The following is a 22351-nucleotide window of genomic DNA, read 5'->3' on the forward strand; positions in this document are numbered from 1 at the left end:
CCATTTCCTCCATATACAAGGCGTAGCTATGGGCACCCGCATGGGTCAATAGACAATAGACAATAGGTTCAGGAGTAGGCCATTTGGCCCTTTGAGCCAGCACCGCCATTCAATGTGATCATGGCTGATCATCCCCAATCAGTACCCCGTTCCTGCCTCCTCCCCATATCCCCTGATTCTGCTATTTTTAAGAGCCCTATCTAGCTCTCTCTTGAAAGCATCCAGAGAACCTGCCTCCACCGCCCTCTGAGGCAGAAAATTCCACACTCACCACTCTCTATGAGAAAAAGTGTTTCCTCATCTCCGTTCTAAATGGCTTACTCCTTATTCTTAAACTGGGGCCCCTGGTTCTGGACTCCCCAAACATCGGGAACATGTTTCCTGCCTCTAGTGTGTCCAAGCCCTTAACAATCTTATATGTTTCAATGAGATCCCCTCTCATACTTCTAAACTCCAGTGTACAAGCCCAGCTGCTCCATTCTCTCAGCATATGACAGTCCCGCCATCCCGGAAATTAACCTTGTAAACCTACACTGCACTCCCTCAATCGCAAGAATGTCCTTCCTCAAATTAGGGGACCAAAACTGCACACAATACTCCAGGTGTGGTCTCACTATGGCTCTGTACAACTGCAGAAGGACCTCTTTGCTCTTATATTTGATTCCTCATGTTATAAAGGGCCCTAACTATGTCTGCCTCTTTGTAGGGTGCGTCGAACAAACCTTCTTCGAGGCGTACCGTGGCCCTATCCCCGAACTCTACCACCGCTACATTGACGACTGCATTAGTGCTACCTCCTGCACCCATGCAGAACTCACTGACTTCATCCATTTCACCACTAACATTCCATCCGGCACTCAAATTAACTGGACCATTTCCGACATCTCTCTACCGTTTCTAGACCTCACTAACACCATTGCAGGTAACAAACTACTGACCGACATCTACTACAAACCCACTGACTCCCATGGCTATCTGGACTACACTTCTTCCCACCCTGCTTCCTGTAAGGACTCCATCCCCTACTGCCAATTCCTCTGTCTACGCCGCATCTGCACCCAGGATGAGGTGTTCCACACCAGGGCATCAGAGATGTCCTCATTCATTAGGGAATGGGGGTTCCCCTCTTCGACTATAGATGGGGCTCTCACCAGGGTCGCCTCTATATCCCGTAGCTCTGCTCTCACTCCCCATCCCCCCCCCCACTCGTAACAAGGACAGAGTTCCCCTTGTCCTTACCTTCCACCCTACCGGCCGGCACATGCAACAGGTAATCCTCAGACATTTTTGCCGCCTCCAACGGGATCCCACCACTGGCCACATCTTCACATCTCCTCCCCTTTCGGCTTTCCAAATAAACCGCTCCCTCCATAACTCCTAGGTCAATTCATCACTTCCCAACCAAACCACCCCCTTTCCTGGCACTTCCCTTGCAACCGCAGGAAATGCTACACTTGTCGCTTTACCTCCCCCCCTCGACTCCATTCAAGGACCCAAGCAGTCTTTCCAGGTGAGGCTGAGGTTCACCTGCACCTCCTCCAACCTCATCTATTGCATCCACTGCTCTAGGTGTCAACTGCTCTACATCGGTGAGACCAAGCGCAGGCTTGGCGATCGCTTTGCCCAACACCTCCGCTCGGTTCGCAATAACCAACCTGATCTCCCGGTGGATCAGTCCTTCAACTCCCCCTCCCATTCCGAATCTGACCTTTCTGTCCTGGGCCGCCTCCATGGCCAGAGTGAGTCCCACCGCAAATTGGAGGAGCAGCACATCATATTTTGCTTGGGTAGTTAACACCCCAGCGGTATGAACATTGACTTCTCCAATTTCAGGTATTCCTTGCTTTCTCCCTCCTTTCCCTCCCCTTCCCAGCTCTGCCATAGCCTACTGTCTCCACCTCCTCCTTTCTTCTCACCCCCCCCCCCCGCCCCACACATCAATCTGAAGAAGGGTCTCGACCTGAAACGTCACCTATTTCCTTCACTCCATAGATGCTGCCGCACCAGCTGCGTTTCTCCAGCATTTATATCTACCTTCTATTTTTCCAGCATCTGCAGTTCTTTCTTAAACAGATAGAACCAATGTCGCTAGTCATGATGAACCCAAATAGAAATTTCAATAACATATTAACTTTAAAACTAATATTGAACATTGTTAAATTGTTCTGGTCTGCGCGCAGGTATATGGGACTAGGGAAGAATACGTGTTCGGCACGGACTAGAAGGGTCGAGATGGCCTGTTTCCGTGCTGTAATTGTTATATGGTTATATAAATTGCTAGATTATCAAGCAATTTTAATAATAATTAGGTGTTTTTTATTTCAATTTAATTTATTTCATCCTGATTTTATTTTAGTGGTTTCAGGTTAGCTTTCAGCATTTGCAGAGTCAGAACTTTATCCGGGATTGGGATGCTCTGTATTTTAGCCACATCTTTTTCATGGATCAGTCCTACTTGGTGACAGTGACAGGGTTTGACACACTTGAGTACCATTCAGGGTTCAACAAATGCAGTAATTGGCCAAGTTACGACTTTTTTTGTAAAGCAGTACTATGCAGTGGATTTTGGTTCACTCTGATTTCAAGAGTAAAGCCTTGTAGCTTTCAGTTTGGAATTTGCACGTTGTGCTCTTTCACAGCATAAAAATGAACTTTTGCAATCGAACCTCCTGCTAAGGCAGATTTGCTTACTTTTTGTCACGTATAGACTCAGATCAGAAGAATGGTGAAGATGAATCATTTATGTTACTGCATCAGAAAATCATGAAACTGAATAACATTTAACATTTATCTTAGTCAGGCATGCAAGCATGTCAAATAAAAATCAGGCATAAGGAGATATATTTGCCCTCCTAATCATTTGCATGCAGTGGAAATCTGACTGGTAATCTTTGACAATAGTTCTTTATCCCATTAAGAGCACTGTCATGCTTGTTTCGATTTGCAGTTGAAAAACTGGCATTCCAGTTGGTAAAATGCTTTTTGCTTCATTGATCTGGATTGCATAAAAGTATATAATTCTTAATATTTTCATTCTCGGTAATGAAAAAGAATGACTTGGGATGTGTTGTTTTACTTCAAAGTACGCTTTGCCCTTGTGTTGGGAATGATTGACATAGTGATCAGTGTGCGGTCATCAGATTTGAGTTTTGATGTACTGAGTTACTTATTCATCTCTTTTTACGGTTCAATAGACGTGCTCAGTTTATGTGAACTGCAAACAGATTTCAGCTTCCAAAAAACTGCATTATATTATAAACTGTTAGGATTGGATTGGAAAATTAATCTATGTAGTAGACTAAGTACAGACCCGTTGGGTCTGCTCCCCCAACATAATATTCCACCACTCACGCATAGCCTCCAAATGCACAGGCATGGCTCATTTCCCCTCATCCCCCAGCACTCCCTCCCCCTCCTCTTCACCCTCCCTCTTCTTTCTCTTCCCTCCACCAATTCCTCCCTCTCGTTTCCCCTATCTTCAGTCACTCCCTCCCTCCCTCCATAACTCCTCTCCCATCCCTACACCCCTCCTATCCCTCTATCCCCCACTCCTCACCTCCCCCTATCCTTCCCACTATTTCTCCTGACCTCTTCCACTGCCCTCCTCTCCCCCTATTCCCACTACCTACATCCTCCACTCCCCCCTCCTCTCCCTCTATTTCCCTTCTTCCACCACTCTCCCTCCCGCTGCTGCTGCTCGGCCCATCCCCGCGCTGCCCACCTGCCTGCCTGCCTGCTTGCTTTCGCAACCAGGCCGGTCCACTGGGATGGATGGAGTCAGTGTTCATCACAGTGGGCACCATGAGTTTCGGCGAGCTAGTGGAGAAGATCTCCTCCGAGAGGGCCGTGAGGGTGAGTTACCGCAGCGGAGGAGAAGGACGGTCGCAGCCATTCACCCGGGGAGGGTGGGTAGATTGGACGCCATTGCCGTGTGGGTGTGCGGGGAGAGGGGTGAGTGAGGGAGAGAGAGAGAGATTGGACCAGGGCCCCCACTGGTCGTCCACACCGAGTGACATCGAATTCCTACGTCAGCAAGAACCTGGACCCACAACAAATTGAGTATTTTCTCTCCCAGGCCTGGTTCATTGAGGCATGTCACCTTACTCATGTTGAACACTCGTATTATTAAAACCCTTTTAAAGCAGGTGGGAACCTCAGACCCCTGTCATGGGAGGTTAAAAATGCCCGCATAAACTCTAGGCAGTTGGTCCATACAGATTTTGAGAAGCCGACCAGGCATACCATCAGGTCCAGACGCATTCTGAGGGTTCACCCTCCTAAAGGATCTTCTGACATCGGCACCTGTAACTGAGATTGTAATACTATGGGGGCCCGGGAAGACATATCAGTGTTCTCCCTATCAACGCGTGCAATGAACGCTTTGAGCTTGTCTTGTGTTTTGATCAATATTCTAGCATCCTCAGTTTCGTGCCTCTCTATTTATCGACCCCTGTGCATTCAAAGACATCCATCGTCTCCTTCTTCTTAACTCTGACCTACTCCAGATTATCCATGTACCCCTCCATGAACTTGCTATCCTTCACAAAGGCAGTGATTGTCTATTCATGCACAGGCTGTCGTGCAGCCTTCAATCTAAAAAACAACTATTTACAATGACTCACTTTTTTTGGTGTCAATATTTTTAAGTCCTCGAGATGACAATCTACAATCCGCATGAATTGAAAACTTTTTTAGAATTCAATATTGTTAATGATATTTTCACCAATTTCAGTAGATTGTGCATTTTGGTGACTGTTCAACTTGTTGAAAATCAGTGACATCTCTGTAGGGAACTCCAAAAATCAATGTTTAAATCTATCAAAGTCACTGGTACTTCAAATATAAGAGCCGTCTTATGCGAGAGAGAGAGAGAGAGAGAGAGAGAGATATGATAAATGATAAGCCATGAATGAATTGGTTGTATATACATTTTTCTTAAATTGCTCATTATTAAACATAAACTTAACCTAAAAAGACGCTCTTTTATTTTGTAGACAATAATCCCCTCTGTCCTTTTCTCTTCTGCTTCATTCTCAACCACAAGCATTTTCACCAGACACTCGCACTCAGTCAACCAAGGCATCCTGGATCTCCCAGATGCTAACAAATTTAATTCCCTACCCACACTAACCTATCTGTTATGAGTTGCCTCCATTACCAGAGTGAGGCCAAACTGGAGGAACAGCACCTCGTATTCCGCTTGGGTAGCTTACAACCCAATGGTTCTCCAATTCTCGGTAACTAACCTACAAACACATCCCTTAACCTCTCTTCCTTTTCTCCTGCTCTTTCACTGTGCCCTACCCGGATATGCACCCATTTATCACTTTCCCTTTGCCCCTCTCTCCCCTCCCCCCATCCCTTTCTGCCCATATTTCTTTCTCTGGCTGCACTATTCACTCCTCCTCTATCTAACTCTTTATCCTTCATTTTTATCTTTGTCCAGCCATTTGCCAAACAATCCCCTTTCCTCTCCCCCACCCCCTTCACCTGTATTCGCCCAGCACTTACCTTCTTTCTATCTTTCTCATCCCTACCACATTCAGTCTGAAAAAGTGTCCCAACCTGAAACACCATCTGTCCATTTCCTCCAAAATTGCTGCCTGATCTGCCGAGTTCCTCCAACACTTTGTATCTTTTTGTAAATCAGTATCTGCAGTACCTTGCGTTTGTTCAGTTCAGTTCAGTTTTATTTGTCATATGTAGTTTAACACAGGGTCAACGGTACAATGAAATGTGTTTGACAAGGCAACGAGTCACCTTGCGGTTGCAGTTCCTTGCGACTATAAAATCATATTGCAGTCATTGAGAAAACAGTAGTTTCCTTAATGTTTTTGAATCTTTAAGAAACGTACATATAGCAGCTTCAATTAATACTTTTTTTCCAATTTAATGCAAAAGAATTGATACCTACATCAGATTTGAAAAGGCATTGAATCAATCGATCAATGTTTGGTTGACATCTTCTGTGATGTTCAGTTCTGTCACAATTTCTAAACCAATCTGTGACACTGTTAACCTTGGAAGGGTTTAATTCTGTGTTCAGGTTTGTGTTCCAGTTTGTTCACATTGCAGACAATGTTACTGTTAATATTTACATGCAGTTGAAGCAGTGTCATAATCGTTAAATCAGTTTCACTGAAAAATAATTTTCACTTGCTTGCTGGGAAATAATATATTGGTAATTACACAGTTTAAACTAATATTCATGTTATTCCCGAGCTACAGACAACAATTAAGATTTCCCTAAAGAATTCTGCCACAGTTTTTATTATTTATGATAACAGTAAATAGATGCATTGAGCATTCTGTGCTGTAGCATAACTCGTGTTTCTCAAGGGTCAATCTAAATGAGCAATTATTTTTTGTAAGTCAGATATTTTGTTTAAAAGTTAAAAATTGTAGGACAGCATAATTAGTAAAAACTCTTCACATTCGCTTCCTCTGTTCCACATTGTTATGGGCTCATGGTTCCATTAGTGGATGTACTGAGAATAAAATGCAAATTTTCCATAGAAACATAGAAACGTAGAAAATAGGTGCAGGAGGAGGCCATTCAGCCCTTCGAGCCAGCACAGCCATTCATTGTGATCATGGCTGATCGTCCCCAATCAATAACACGTGCCTGCCTTCTCCCCATATCCCTTGATTCCACTAACCCCTAGAGCTTTATCTAATTCTCTCTTAAATCCATCCAGTGACGGCCTCCACTGCCCTCTGTGGCAGAGAATTCCACAAATTCACAACTCTCTAGATGAAAAAGTATTTTCTCACCTCAGTCTTAAATGGCTTCCCCTTTATTCTAAGACTGTGGCCCCTGGTTCTGGACTCGTCCAACATTGGGAACATTTTTCCTGCATCAAGCTTGTCCAGTCCCTTTATAATTTTATATGTTTCTATAAGATTCCCCCTCATCCTTCTAAACTCCAGTGAATACAAGCCTAGTCTTCTCAATCTTTCCTCATATGACAGTCCCGCCATCCCAGGGATCAATCTTGTGAACCTAATCTGCACTGCCTCAATCACAAGGATGTCCTTCCTCAAATTCGGAGACCAAAACTGGACACAATACTCCAGATGTGGTCTCGCCAGAGCCCTATACAACTGCAGAATAACCTCTTTACTCCTATAGTGAAATCCTCTTGTTATGAAGGGCAATATTCCATTAGCTTTCTTCACTGCCTGCTGTACCTGCACGCCAACTTTCAGTGACTGGTGTACAAGGACGCCCAGGTCTCGCTGCACCTCCCCTTGCCTAACCTAACCACATTGAGATAATAATCTGCCCCCTTATTTCTGCCAGTGGTGCAAACTAAATTTTCAGTGGAATGAAGAACTGATTGGAGTATGGAACATGCCACACACTACTGTTTCTTGTGTATTCCTGATCAAGTTTAGTCCAGATCTCAGACTGGCGGCTGCATATATGGCCACATACCTGCTGATGCAGTGAAACAAAGTTCAAATTACATTAGAATTCAAAATGTGAAATTACCTTTCTAATGTGCCTTCATTGACGACACAACTGGCCTCATGCCCAACTGTAATTGTCTTTGAACAGGTCTTGACATTGTTTCACCAATAAATCACAGTGAAGTCAGGCAAGAAATTGGTCTCAATTTAAGGGGACTGCAGGATTTCTGCTGATTTTGTGTGTCGGACCCAAATTGTATCTTGTTGGTAGAACTCCAAGAATCTCCTGGAGATCAATCTTCATCACTGGGTTTAACTTTAGAGTGAATGAGTGAATAAGTTTATTCACCAAGTATCTACACAGACAAGGAATTTGCCTTGATGCTCCGCGCACAAGTAACAACATGACATACAGTAAACCGTTAATAATAAACCATAAAACATTAAAACATTAAGAATAAAACATTACAGTTTAAACATGTGAATGAAATAAAATACCAGAGCAAAAGGAGGCCACAGACTTTTGGTTATTGAGTAGAGCTACTGCTCGTGGAAAAAAAGCTGTTTTTATGTCTGGCTGTGGCAGCTTTGACAGTCCGGAGTTGCCTTCCAGAGGGAAGTGCTTGTGGCCAGGGTGAGAGGGTTCAGAGATGATCTTACCCACTCGCTTCCTGGCCCTTACAGTTCGTCAATGAGGGGAAGGTTGCAGCCAACAACCTTCTCGGCTGATCGAACGGTTCGCTGCAGACGCTGCAGATGTCGTGCTTGGTGGCTGAGCCAAACCAGACCATGAAGGAGAAGGTGAGGTCAGACCCTACTATGGCAGTATAGGATTGGACCATCATTGCCTGTGGCAGATTGTGTTTTCTCAGCTGCCGCAGGAAGTACATCCTCTATTTCCTACTCAGTAACTCTGAAAGAACCTTCACCATAGGATCTGCACCAGCTCAAGTGTTAATGCATCAATCACCACCATCTCAGTGGCAATAGGATTGTGTCTTGATGTATGTCAGAATTTGGGGGTTGATGTGGGGAGGTGTATGTTTTTTTTACTAAAACAAATGTATTGATTGTTTTTACAGGTGATCTTTGAAGCAGAAGTGTCTCGCGAGCAAAGAGGATATATTGCCATTGATGACATCCAGGTGCTGAGCTACCCATGTGGTTAGTACATATTTTTAAAATGCTGCTGTTCAGATACAGGGAAGAATGAAGTTAGAATTTTGACTGAAAACTGGCATTAATTTGGATATTCAATAGAAAATAGGTGCAGGAGTAGGCCATTCGGCTCTTCGAGCCAGCACCACCATTCAATATGATCATGATTGATCATCCATATCAGTACCCCGTTCCTGCTTTCTCCCCATATCCCTTGATTCCGTTAGCCCTAAGAACTATATTTAACTCGCTCTTGAATACATCCAACATCGGGACCATTTTTCCTGCATCTAGCCTGTCTAATCCCTTAAGAATCTTATATGTTTCTATAAGATTCCCTTTCATCCTTCTAAATTCCAGTGAATATAAGCCATTCTTTTAAAATTAAATTGATACATTTTTGTCATGCTGACCATAAGCTGTCAATCTGTGCTATCCCATTTACCTACACCTGGTCTGTAGCTCATTATCTTTGCCGATTCACATATATTCTGCACCTAACCTTATATTCTCCATAAACTGGAGGACCCAATGTTTAAGGTTTGGAAATGTGAAGTAATTCTAAAAATACTTCTGGGGTACTAATTTTAGATGATTAGCCATGATCACTGGAAGGGCCGAATGACCTACTCCTGCACCTAATTTTCTATGTTTCTAAAATGATAAGGACAGATCATGAGACCATGGGCCGCGGAACCGGGCGAGGCTGGTGGTCAGTGATCGCTCAGCCCCCCCCCACTTTCAAAAACGCTCCGCGGCCACTGCAGATGGGAGCAAGTAAAAAGTGTGGCAGAAAATCTAGACCATTTTCATACTGCACATACAATTCATAAACAAGCAGATATTAATTTCTAAATATTTCCCTTGCCTCTCTCTGACAGAGGGTAATTTTAAGTCCAAAATATTATTATAATGCAGCAATCAGCTATCAAACCACTGGACGTTCCTATCTTTACAAGTGGGACTTTTATATTTTCTCTGCAACATAAATTCATTTTCTCTTCAGCATAAATGCCTTAATTCAAAATGATATAGATAGAACCATGATCATAGCAGATACAGTTACATGTTGATGAAGGCAAATGTTGACTTATTTTGCATTTTGAACCATATTTCAATTCAACAAAAAATTAATATGAAACTAAAATATCTGCTTATGCCAGATTACTTTTTTAAATGAAAAAATAACTCAATTACATTTTGAAAAATGTTGTTCACCAGTTCCAAGTTAGCTTACTGAAAACTGTTATGTACTCAATTTGTCAGTAGCACCTTGTCAAATTTAATAAACATTCAATAATTTGAGAAATTGATTCCTCTAATTAGAACATGCTTTTCTAAACACGAATGAATGTGGTGCTTTTGTAAATATCCATCGCAAATTCAGTCTTTACAACTCTTTCCAACCTTCCCCTTTCTGTGGTCTTTTCTCTGCTATTTTCTTTACTTTGAAAACACAATAGTCACAGAATTAAAATTCTGTATCTATTAATTTATAATTTAGTCAATTCCCTAAGACTATGATTTGTTGCTTAATCTCCCATGTGAATACACCTCCTATCTTTGGTATAACTTGCAACTTATTAGAACTTCTAAATAACATTTATGATCTTAATGCCCACATCTGCAAATTGTGCCACTAGCTTGAGAACCAGCTAGAAGCACTGCTTCATTAGATTTTGTAGACAGAACATTTTTAACAGTGATTACCCTGCTGGTAAATGAACAGTGGTTGGGATTGGTGGAAGAGAGCGAGTCCAGTGACAATGATAGTGGCATGCCCTGCATAGATGGAAAATGCAGACATTTCTGCAATTATAGATATTAATCCAGGATGATACATTGCCTGCTTGGTGTTAGGAGCAAAGACATCATAGAATAGTTGCAATGGTTATTTATAAGAGGATAATAAAAACACAGAGGGCATGGTTCACATTGGTGCGATTAACATCAAGGTTATGAGGTCCTGCAACTTAAAATTATGGACCCAAGTAGTAGATGAAGAAGAAGAATTTGCAGTGTCTCATGGTAGCAATGATAAAAATAGGAAGATAGAATGTGTGGCTGAAAAGATGGCACTGTAGGACAAGCTTTAGATTTTTGATTACTGGAAATCCTTCCTGGGAAGGTGGACTGGAGGATTGAACCAAAGCTTGTATGGGGGGTTTGCAAGTGTTGTTGGGGAGTGTTTAAACAAACTTCAGTGGAATTGAGGACACTAGGAGGCGAAGACCATCCAAATATAAAAAGAAGCTGTGTCAGTCTGGTAGACAGAGCATATGTCAAGCTAGTAAGGATGGAACAGTCTGAAGGGTTGTAAAATGCAAGCATTCTCACAATTTAGATTCTCAGTATTTAGATTTTTTTAAATTGAATTGCAGAGGCTTGGTAAACTACAAGCCGAATGCTGGAAAATGGGATTAGTATTATAAGTGTTTGATGGACGATGTAGACACATTGTGGGGCAAATTACCTTGTTTTGCAAACTGCGTGAAAATAAATGTTTTTCCAAATAAGGGAGATGACTTGGGACTTTTTGTAGCTACGTCTGGTATAAATTCAAAATACCTTTGTTACAAATCTGAGTTGAGGAATTGTTCTCCATCAATAAAGGAGGATCCCGCTACTTTGGTAACTGGGTCCCTTGAATCCTGGATACTTAATATGTAACTGTTAAACAATGTCTGTACTGGTTTGGATTATGTTCTGCAGATGCCTCTAATAAAAAAGTATTAAAAAAAAAATAATAATTTTAATTGAAATGAAAGTAGAGTACATTGGGTCCAGGCAGCATCAATGAAATGAAAAACACAGTTAATTGCTCAGTTCAAAAACTTAACATTACAAGTGGTTCTGTTGCTGCAAAGATAATTTGCTAGCAAATTAAGAAACAATTGTTATTATTGTCTTACCTAATCACTGTTGAGTATTTTAATAATAAATAATAATACATTTTATTTATGGGCGCCTTTCAAGAGTCTCAAGGACACCTTACAAAAAAATAGCAGGTAGAGGAAAAACATGTAAGGGGAATGAAATAAATAGTAGAGACATGACTAGTACACAAAGTAAAGACAGAATTCAATACAAAACACAATATGAGGCAATTAATGCACATATGAAAAGGGAGGGGGACGTGGGGCTAAGGATAGGCAGAGGTGAAGAGATGGGTCTTGAGGCGGGACTGGAAGATGGTGAGGGACACGGAATTGCGGATCATTTGGGGGAGGGAGTTCCAGAGCCTGGGACCTGCCCTGGAGAAGGTTCTGTCCCCAAAACTGCGGAGGTTGGACTTGTGGATGGAGAGGAGACCAGCTGATGTGGAGCAGAGGGACCATGATGGTTGGTAGGGGGAGAGGAGGTCAGTGAGATATGGGGGGGCCAGATGGTGGAGGGCTTTGTAGGTGAGGAGAAGGATTTTGTAGGTGATCCGGTGTGAGATGGGAAGCCAGTGAAGTTGTTTGAGGACTGGAGTGATGTGATGCCAGGATTTGGTGTGGGTGATGAGTCGGGCGGCTGCGTTCTGGACCAGTTGGAGTCGGTTGATGTAGGTGGAGCTGATGCCATGGAGAAGTGAGTTGCAGTAGTCCAGTCAGGAGGAGATGATGGCATGGATGAGTCTTTCAGCAGCGGGAGGTGTGAGAGAGGGTCTGAGTTTGGCGATGTTGCGGAGATGGAAGAAGAAGGTAAAATTTTACATCTTAAAATGAAACCATATGTGTGACTGCAATATACTGGCACATCCAGCATTCTACTAAGCTCAGCGCTAAATTAATTAACTTTTGTCATAGACATGTCAAAATGTTTATGTTTTGCAGACAAATCTCCTCATTTTTTGCGACTTGGAGATGTGGAAGTAAATGCAGGACAAAATGCTACATTTCAGTGCATCGCTACAGGCAGGGATACAGTGAATAACAAGCTGTGGCTGCAGGTGAGATCTGGCAGTACTATATTCCCATCTGTCTTGTAATAATTCATTCTGTCAAAAATAGAAAAAAAAAGTCAAACAATTTTCATGCAAGACTGGCTTTCTCAATCTATATATTGGGGGAAAAAATATTATTTTTCAGGTTCTACGTTCATTGAAGTTTAAAGTCATGCAATTTGATTTTTAATAAAATTATGATTTACATGCAAACATTCAGTGAATCTGCAATCTGGGACATAGTTTAACACACAGAGTAGGTCACACTTGGAACATTACCCTGCAGCAACATTGTTTCAGGTTTAATAATGAGACCCAAGTGACTGTTGGCTTCAGAAAACCAGAGGCAGAATCAATCATGACTATGTAAATTACTACAAGGGGAGTGGTTATTGTCAACCCCATGTATAAATTCTATTGATAAAGTTGAAGTACACACAATTGATTAGTACTTCCCACTGATGTGAAAGATACAGCCAACTGATGCGCAGTTCAAGAGATACATTACTGGAATTGTTCTAATGAGGAAGGCTGCTGTAGAGCATGCCTGCATCAAAGCTGATTTTATTAGGCACATTGGGCCGAAGGACCTGTTTCCACATTGTATTACTCTAAGAGTCCAGAACTCAAACTTCCTCTATCCGCTTCTCTCCACAGACGTTGCCCGAGTTCCTCCAGCAGCGTGTTTTTTATTTGCTCAAAATTCCAGCATCTGCAATTTCTTGTGTCTCCACTTGAAAATACAATATGCCTTGTATAAACTTTGCATAAAAGCTGTGAGGAATCTTGCATCCTAAAATATAGGATTTTTGGAATTGAAAGGGAAATATTTTGAGAAGGAGATGGGATGATGTTTCATGCATTCATGTATTAGTCTATAATTTTTATAGCATTGAATGCATCCTACTTGAGTATTTCTGAGGCTGCTGCTTCATCATATTGTACCCATGATTAGGTCAACCGGCATCTAATGTGGCAAACTTGCATTAATGCCTGTGATGGTTTTTTTAGTTTAGAAATACAGGCTGGAAACGGAAACAGGCCCTTCGGTCCACCGAGTCCGCACCGACCAGCAATCTCCGCACATTAACACTATCCTACACTAGGGAGAATTTGCATTCATGCCAAGTTACCTACACCTGTATGCCTTTGGAGTGTGGGAGAAAACCGAAGATCTCGGAGAAAATCCAAGCAGGTCTTGGGGAGAACATTAAAAACTCCGTAAAGAGAGCACCCGTAGTCAGGATCGAACTCGGCACATTGGCGCTGCAAGGCAGTAGCTCGACTGCTAGACCTCCATGCCGTTTTGTCACAGCTGTTTAAACACTGGGCCGGGGGAATATCCATTATGTAGAATATCTCAGCAATTCATGCAGCTGACCATATTGTTTAAAAAATATGTCTTTTCTGATGTATTTGATGTAATGCTCTCTGAAGCAGAGTTAGAATTATGAGATGTTGTACAAGAGGATAGACATAAAAAGCTGAACTCAGCGGGACAGGCAGCATCTCTGGAGAGAAGGAATGGGTGATGTTTCAGGTCGAGACCCTTTTTCAGACTGGTTAGGGATAAGGGAAACGAGAGATATAGATGGTGATGTGGAGAGATAAAGAACAATGAATGAAAGATATGCAAAAAAGTTACGATGATAAAGGAAACAGCTGTTTGTAGGGTGAAAATGAGATGAGGGGGGGGTGGGGGGGGGAAGGGATAGAGAGCGAGGGAATGCCGGGGCTACCTGGAGTGAGATAAATCAATATTCATACCACTGGGCTGTAAGCTGCCCAAGGGAAATATGAGAAACTGTTCCCCCAATTTGCGTGCAGCCTCACTCTGACAATGGAGGAGACTGAGGACAGAAAGGTCTGTGTAGGAATGGGAAGGAGAATTAAAGTGTCCAGTAACTGGGAGATCATGTAAGTGCATATTTTGCAGTTGCAGGGGAAGGTACCTGGAGAGGGTGGTTTGGGTGGGAAGGGATGAGTTAACCAGGGAGTTGCGGAGGTAACGGTCTCTGCGGAAGGCTGAAAGGGGTGGATACGGGAAAATGTGGCGAGTGGTGGGATCCATTTGGAGGTGGCGGAAATTATAGAAACATAGAAAATAGGTGCAGGAGTAGGCCATTCGGCCCTTTGAGCCTGCACCGCCATTCAATATGATCATGGCTGATCATCCAACTCAGTATCCTGTACCTGCCTTCTCTCCATACCTCCTGATCCCTTTAGCCACAAGGGCCACATCTAACTCCCTCTTAAATATAGCTAATGAACTGGCCTCAACTACATTCTGTGGCAGAGAATTCCAGAGATTCACCACTCTCTGTATAAAAAATGTCTTTTCTCAGGGTGGTTATGGAGTAAAAGGAGCAAATTAATAATATGAATAAAATATATTTTCTTATTATATATCCCCCCCACAACCGCACGTTGGGGGAACAGACCCAACGGGTCTGCACTTGGTCTAGTATAATATAAATTTCGCTCTTCCTTTCTCAAATATGATTGAAACGCCATGAAACAATAAACTAAATTTCTGTGCCTATTCTTAATTTGAGGTACCTTTCCAACTCTTCTAACACAAATGTCTGAAAGCTGCTTCCCCCGTTTTGTGTACAAATGTTCACAGTTAAAAATTGTGATGAACCTTTAAACACAGAATTTTTGAACTGAAAGATAATTATTTTCATAGGGAGCTGGGATGGTATGTTGTACATCCATGTATTGATCTGAAATTTTCATAGCATTGACTACATCTACTTGAGTACTTCTGAGTCAGCTGCTTCTTCATGTTATACCTGAGATTAGGTCAGCCGTTACCTAAAGTGGCAAACTTCCATTAGTGCCTGTGATGGTTTGTCACACCTGTTTAAACACTAGGTTGTGGAATATCTATTATATAAAATATCTAAGCAATTTGTGTAGCTGACTATGTCTTCAAAACTAAAGGTTTTCTGAGTGTTTGAATTTTAATCATCTACTCAGATCCAGGTTCTAAAACGGTAACTAACAATTTCATTTTTTTCCCCCGCAGAGGCGCAATGGGGACGACATCCCAGTTGCTCTAACGAAGAATATAAATCACAGGCGGTTTGCTGCATCCTTTAAATTGAAAGAAGTGAAAACGGATGAACGGGATTTGTACCGCTGTGTGACCCAGTCAGATAGAGGCTCCGGTGTATCGAATTTTGCTGAGCTCATTGTTCGAGGTATTGTTTGGTGCCACAATTTATAGAGTATATCTGTTGACTCAATAAATTATTTTGAAAAGTGTAAAGTTACTTAAATTTAGTGATTCTATTAGCAGGCATGATGGCAGATAGGTGGACGAACTGTGCATAGAAGGGAGACCTAGCCGTGTTGGGCTTGGATTTTCTAAACAGTCGGAAGTGAATGTTCTTTGATCTCTTCATTTGAAAAGAAATTGGCACCAGGCCAGGCTCTGAGGCCTAGCGGAGTAGGATGAAATCTGGCAGGGCTACTGTGATAGGAGACTTGATAGTTCAGGGCACAGATAGAAGATGCTGTGTCAGCAAACAGAACTCCAGGATGGTGTGTGGCCTTCCTGGTGCAGGATAGCACAGAGCAGATACAGAACGGTCTCAAGCGGGAGGAGAGAAGCCAGAGGTTGCTGTTGTGCACACTGGAGCCAACAACACACCTAAGAAAATTGATAATGTTCTGTGGTGCGAATATTGGGAGTGAGGAAAGAGATTAAAAAGCAGATGGTAATATCTGGATTACTCCCAGTGCCACATGCAAGTGAGGGCACAAATAGAAATATAGGCCAAATTAATCTGTGGCTAAGGGGTTGGTGCAGGGGTCGGGTTTCAGGTTTCTAGTTCATTGGGATCGCTTCTGGGCAGAAGGGTAGCACTACTGGCTCAATATTTCATGGTATAGATACTCCAGGCATGAAAGAGTTGCAGGCAAGAGAAGACTGGGGGTTTCCGTTTTGATCAGGGAGGACATACCTACAGAGTTCAGAGAGGATATTGTTGGGGGATCATAAGGAATAGGAGTAGAATTAGGACATTCGGCCCATCAAGTCTTTGCCGCCATTCAATCATTGCTGATCTATCCCTCCCTCCTAACCCCAATCTCCTGCTTTCTCTCCATAATCTCTGACACCTGCACTAATCAAGAATCTATCTATGTCTGCCCCCAAAATATCCACTGACTTGGCCTCCACAGCCTTCTGTGGAAAATAATTCCATAGATTCACCACCCTCTGAATTTCTCCTCATCTCCTTCCTAAAAGAACGTCCTTTAATTCTGCGGCTATGACTAGTTCTAGATTCTCCGACAAGTGGAAACATCCTCTCCACATCCACTCTATCCAAGCCTTTCACTATTCTGTATGTTTCAATGAGGTCCCCCATCATTATTCTAAACTCCATTGAATGCAGGCCAAGTGCCGACAGATGCTCATCATAGGTTCATCTACTCATTCCAGGGATCATTCTTGGAGACCTCCTCTGGACCCTCTCCAGAGCCAGCACATCCTTCCTCAGATATGGCGTCCAAAATTGCTCACAATATTTCAAATGCGGCCTTACCAGCACCTTATCAAGCCTCAACATTACATCCCTGTTTTTGTATACAGGCCCTCGTGAAATAAATGATAGCATTGAGTTGGCTTTCTTTTCTACCGAATCGATTTGAAGATTATCTTTTTTGGAAATCCTGCACCAGCCCTCCTGTCCCTTTGCCCTCCAATTTCTGGATTCTCACCCCATTTAGTCTACACCTTTATTCCTACTACCAAAATTCATGACCACACACTTTGCCACACTATATTCCATCTGCCATTTCTCTGCCCACTCTCCCAACCTTCTGCAGAGTTCCGGCTTTCTCTACACTACCTGTCCCTCCACCTATCATCTGCAAACTTTTCCACCAAGCCTTCAATTCACTCGTCCAAATCATTAATATACAACGTAAAGAATAGCTGCCCCAGCACCGACCTGTGCAGAACTCCACTAGTCAGTAGCAGCCAACCAGAAAAAGCCCCTTTTATTGGCACTCTTTGTCTTCTGCCAGCCAGCCAACCTGCTATCCATGCTAGTATCTGCACTTTGATACCGTGGGCTCTCATCTTCCTAAGTAGCCTAATGTGTGGCACCTTATCAAAGGCTTTCTGGAAATCTAAGTAAACAACATCTACTGACTCTTTTGTCTGTCCTGCTATTTACTTCTTCAAAGAATTCCAGCAAATCCGTCAGGCAAGACCACCCCTTCACAAAGCCATGCGGACTTCAGCCTGTTTTATCGTGAACGTCTAAGTACTACCTAACCTCATCCTATATAAAGGACTCTAAAATCTTACCAACCACCAAAGTCAGACAAACCGTTCTCTAGTTCCCACTGTTCTGCCTTGCTCCATTTTGGTGCAGTGGGGTGATATTGGCAATTTTCCAATCATCTGGGACCACTCCTGACTCTACAGATTCCTGAAATATCACTATCAATGCCAGATCATTCCCTGATTGATGAGACAATATTATTGGCCTCTCAATAGTCAATGTGAATTGGAAGAGCAGATACGTAGATACTTTAGCAAGGTGTAGGTGTTCTCCATTAGTGGAGTCTAGACATAGCAAGCAATTTGGTCCACAATGAAGCAATTTGCACCCATTTTCTAAAAAAAACCCAATTGAGGTACAAACCATGCAAGTGAACCACCTACTGCCATCACCATGTGTGAGTTCAAAATTTCAAGTTGTTTTGGATCATGCTTTGGTCTATCCATTGAGATCTTACAGCCTCACTGTAGTCATTTCTACAGGACATGTGTAAGTACCATCTTAACTTAATAGTTAAGATGTTTATATCTTCATTCTTTTCCTATGACTTAACAAAGAACACATTTTGATAATTCGCTCTTTCACATTATTATTTTTTTTTTAATTGTTTTGACTAGAGACCAAGAAATGCGCATCAGTTCCCCAAACATTATGCAAAACTGTAGCCGCTCCTGCTTTATTATGAAGTGGTTCGTAGTTAACTATTATATTCAAATACATTTTTAGTAGAGTGCTTCTTAAACACTCAATTTTGGATTCTTAAAGGTTCACTGGGTAAAGAGAAATTAGTCATGTGACTGAGACTAGAAAGGTAGCATTTATTTCACGGTTGCAGTTAGCCTGAAAAATTTAAGAGACAGCCATCCGTGCACAGAGCCACCGGAATTAGCCATGGTTCGAGAAAGGCAGGACAAATTTCTCTCCCTAGAAAATGAGTTTTTTCCACCACGTTGTTCAAGCCCATTTTCTCAATTTGCCAAGATAAGATTTGAACTCTCAGTCTATTCACGGTTGCTCTTGACCTGAAACATTTAAGAGACATCCATCCATGCACAGAACCACCGGAATTAGACATGGTTCAAGAAAGGCAGGGGGGTGAATTTCTCGCCTTGGAAAATTAGTTTTTTCCAACATGTTGTTCCAGCCCATTGTCTCAATTTGACAAGATGAGATTTGAACTATGCGTTTATGGATTGGTGGCCTCCTGTCACATGCACAAAACTGTGCATCAGTTTCAAAGCAAGAATCGGGAAAGTTTGAATCCTGAGTTCAAAGCAATAATTGAGGCAAAGTTGAAATCAAGTGCAACCAATTTATTTCCCTGCATGGGATCGTTTTTTGAAACCTAAAATAAAATTGCTTGTTGGTTTTCATTCAGGATCTATACTTCTATTTCAGTATGTGTCGCCATCGGTGATATTAAATGACTGGTAGCTAAGGGACTGTGAGAGTCTCTTGACATTAAGGATGTGCTATATCCCTTTGTGAGGAACTTGATTGCAAATTGGATCTGCCACACCTGCTTGGTTGCATTCAAATTAATTCAGTCTATGTGAGAGAGTGGGTGGACAATAATGACTGATTGAGGAGTTATCAAAAGCACCTTTGAAATTCTGGTGATGTATCTGGAGGTTACATTGTACTACTATATTTGAACTATATACCAGAGCGTAACATGCTATTAAGATGTGGCCTCCATGGCCTACGCCAGCCTTGTTTTGTTGAATACTTAAATTTAGCTGGTCAGATGAAGCACCTTCATTACAATGGGGCTTCCGGCAGAGCATATGGATTTTTGAAGTTTGCATTATTCCTTATTAGTCACTCTTTTAAAACAATCACACCTAATGGTGTGATTTCTACGAATTTGCAAATCATGGAAATTGGGAACAACATGTAACATCGCTTTTCTATAATAGCACAAGGTTGCATGTATATACGCTTTTTCCAGATTCAATTCAGCTAGGTTCCATAGCTAAGCTTTTATTCTGCTCAGGAAGATGCAGCATATTTAAAGGATATAAAAGTATTTTTAGTTATAAGAAATGCCAACCAAAGTGTATTCAGAGATTGTTTTTTAATGCTTACCAGCACGACACATTCACTTAAACTACAGCTTTGGGTAATCAATGATTGCATCCAGAGACAATAAGCAATTATCGAGGTTGCCCTTTAGGCAACAACAGTGGCAATTTATTTTCAGTTTTATTATGTCTGCTTCACTCCTTTGTATACTTCCCATGTCAGTAACATCTACCCCTGGGGCATAGGAAGGCAGCAAGTTTTTCTTGGGCAAACCTGGTGAAATGGAATGAAAGCTTATCCTGATTGTATGATGCAGTAACCTAATTAAATAACTTCAGCATAAAATTGGAAATTTTGAAACAAATGCTTAAATCTGCTATATAATAAAGACGTGTGTGTCTTAGTTGGTTTTCGTCTCAACAGCTATATAACAGCTCCTTGCTGATCTGAATAACTGTAAAATAAATCTTGTTAGTGTAGTAAAAAATACCCCAAGGCCAAGGAACCCTGGTGTTGAGACTAAGCTGAAAATTAACTGCACTGACAGGTCAGATATCTCAGTGGTGCTATAAAAGTGACATCCTGCTATACAGAGTCAGAAGATGATAATTTTAAAAGAAATTTGGGTCCACTGATATGGATTACATTTAATAAGAGGTGGCATAGCATTGCCCATTGTCAAGATGACCAAAGGGCAGCACTTTATTAGTGACTATTCCTCCTAACAGACTGTGACAGGAGATGCTTAAAGCAATTTTGCTTTTGTGTGTAACAAACAAAAAAATTGCACTGACGTCTCGTGTTCCAGAGCATTGATCTTGCATGCATAGTGCTGGAGGAAATAAAAACTAGATCAAGCAGCGTACTCTAAGCCATAAGTTTTATATTACAACAGATCATTTTGGGTTATGAAACTTGTCTTGTATTTGCCAAAATCTTATTGGTATGAAAGTATCTTGATGGGCTCACAATATCTGGAAAGTAACGTTAAAACCATGTACCTTGGAGCTAAAGCTCTTCTGCAGTGAAGTTATTCATCTGTAAATAAAGTAGTTCCAACCTCTCAGTTACTTAAAGCAAAACTAATCTTTATATACTTGGAATAATGTGCAACAGGCAAAATCTGGAGCCTGAAGCCCAGCCATGTGCAACAGATGGAACATTTATTTTTCACAAACATTTAATGTTTCAGGTTGGAGACCCTTTAACAGAACATTTTGGATTTGATAGAACGCAAATTTCCAGCATCTACAGTATATTGATTACTTTTTTTTTTGTTTTTCACGTCCACATAGTCACTTTCATTAGACAATAGGTGCAGGAGTAGGCCATTTGGCCCTTCGAACCAGCACCGCCATTTAATGTGATCATGGCTGATCATCCCCAATCAGTACCCCATTCCTGTCTTCTCCCCATATCCCTGACTCCGCTATTTTTAAGAGCCCTATCTAGCTCTCTATTGAAAGCATCTAGAGAACCCGCAGAGAATTCCACAGACTCACCACTCTCTGTGCGAAAAAATGTTTCCTCGTCTCCATTCTAAATGGCTTACTCCTTATTCCTAAACTGTGGCCCCTGGTTCTGGACTCCCCCAACATCGGGAACATGTTTCCTGCCTCTAGCATGTCCATACCTTTAACAATCTTATATGTTTCAATGAGATATCCTCTCATCCTTCTAAACTCCAGAGTGTACAAGCCCAGCTGCTCCATTCTCTCAGCATATGACAGTCCCGCCATCCTGGGAATTAACCTTGTAAACCTACGCTGCACTCCCTCAATAGCAAGAATGTCCTTTCTCAAATTATGGGACCAAAAATGCACACAATACTCCAGGTGTGGTCTCACTAGGGCTCTGTACAACTGCAGAAGGACCTCTTTGCTCCTATATTCCATTCCTCTTGTTATAAAGGCCAACATGCCATTCGCTTTCTTCACTGCCTGCTGCTGCACCTGCATGCTTACTTTCATAGACTGATGTACAAGGACCTCCAGATCCCGTTGTACTTCCCCTTTTCCCAACTTGACGCCATCTAGATGGTAATCTGCCTTCCTGGTTTTGCTACCAAAGTGGATAACCTCACATTTTTTCTTCATTAAACTTCATCTGCCATGCACCTGCCCACTCCCCCAACCTGTCCAAGTCACCCTGAATTCTCATAGCATCCTCCTCACAGTTCACACTGCCACCCAGCTTTGTGTCATCTGCAAATTTGCATTGGTCCTATTCTCAAAATATTAATCACCTCAACTAAGTTTTTCCTTCACCTCCGTTGCTGCAGAGAATACAATCCCAGTTAACAAATCTTTCTTCAAAATGAAAAAAAAAATTCCTGCCCTGCCAACATCTTCATAAATCGCCCCTGGATCCTCTCCAGAGCAATTGCACCCTTTCTACAATGTGTCATAGTCTTACAGCATGGAAACAGACCCTTCATCCCAATTTGTTCATGCAGATCAAGATGCCCCATCTAAACTAATCCCATTTATCAGCATATGGCCTATATCCCTTTAAACCTTGTGTG

The 22351-nt window shown here is 42.0% G+C and overlaps 1 protein-coding gene across 4 annotated transcripts in view; it reads left to right on the top strand.

Annotated features, from left to right (window-relative positions):
- Nucleotides 1–22351, top strand: part of ptprk (protein tyrosine phosphatase receptor type K) — a 570756-nt gene that overhangs the window by 213924 nt on the left and 334481 nt on the right. For all 4 annotated transcript variants that reach the window (XM_055635637.1, XM_055635639.1, XM_055635640.1 and 1 more), the window contains exons 4-6: nt 8496–8577; nt 12390–12505; nt 15531–15705. In XM_055635637.1, the coding sequence (XP_055491612.1) occupies nt 8496–8577; nt 12390–12505; nt 15531–15705 (373 nt within the window). The remainder of the gene's footprint in view (nt 1–8495; nt 8578–12389; nt 12506–15530; nt 15706–22351) is intronic.

This window comes from Leucoraja erinacea, chromosome 5, assembly GCF_028641065.1.
Source record: "Leucoraja erinacea ecotype New England chromosome 5, Leri_hhj_1, whole genome shotgun sequence".
Lineage (NCBI taxonomy): Eukaryota > Metazoa > Chordata > Chondrichthyes > Rajiformes > Rajidae > Leucoraja > Leucoraja erinaceus.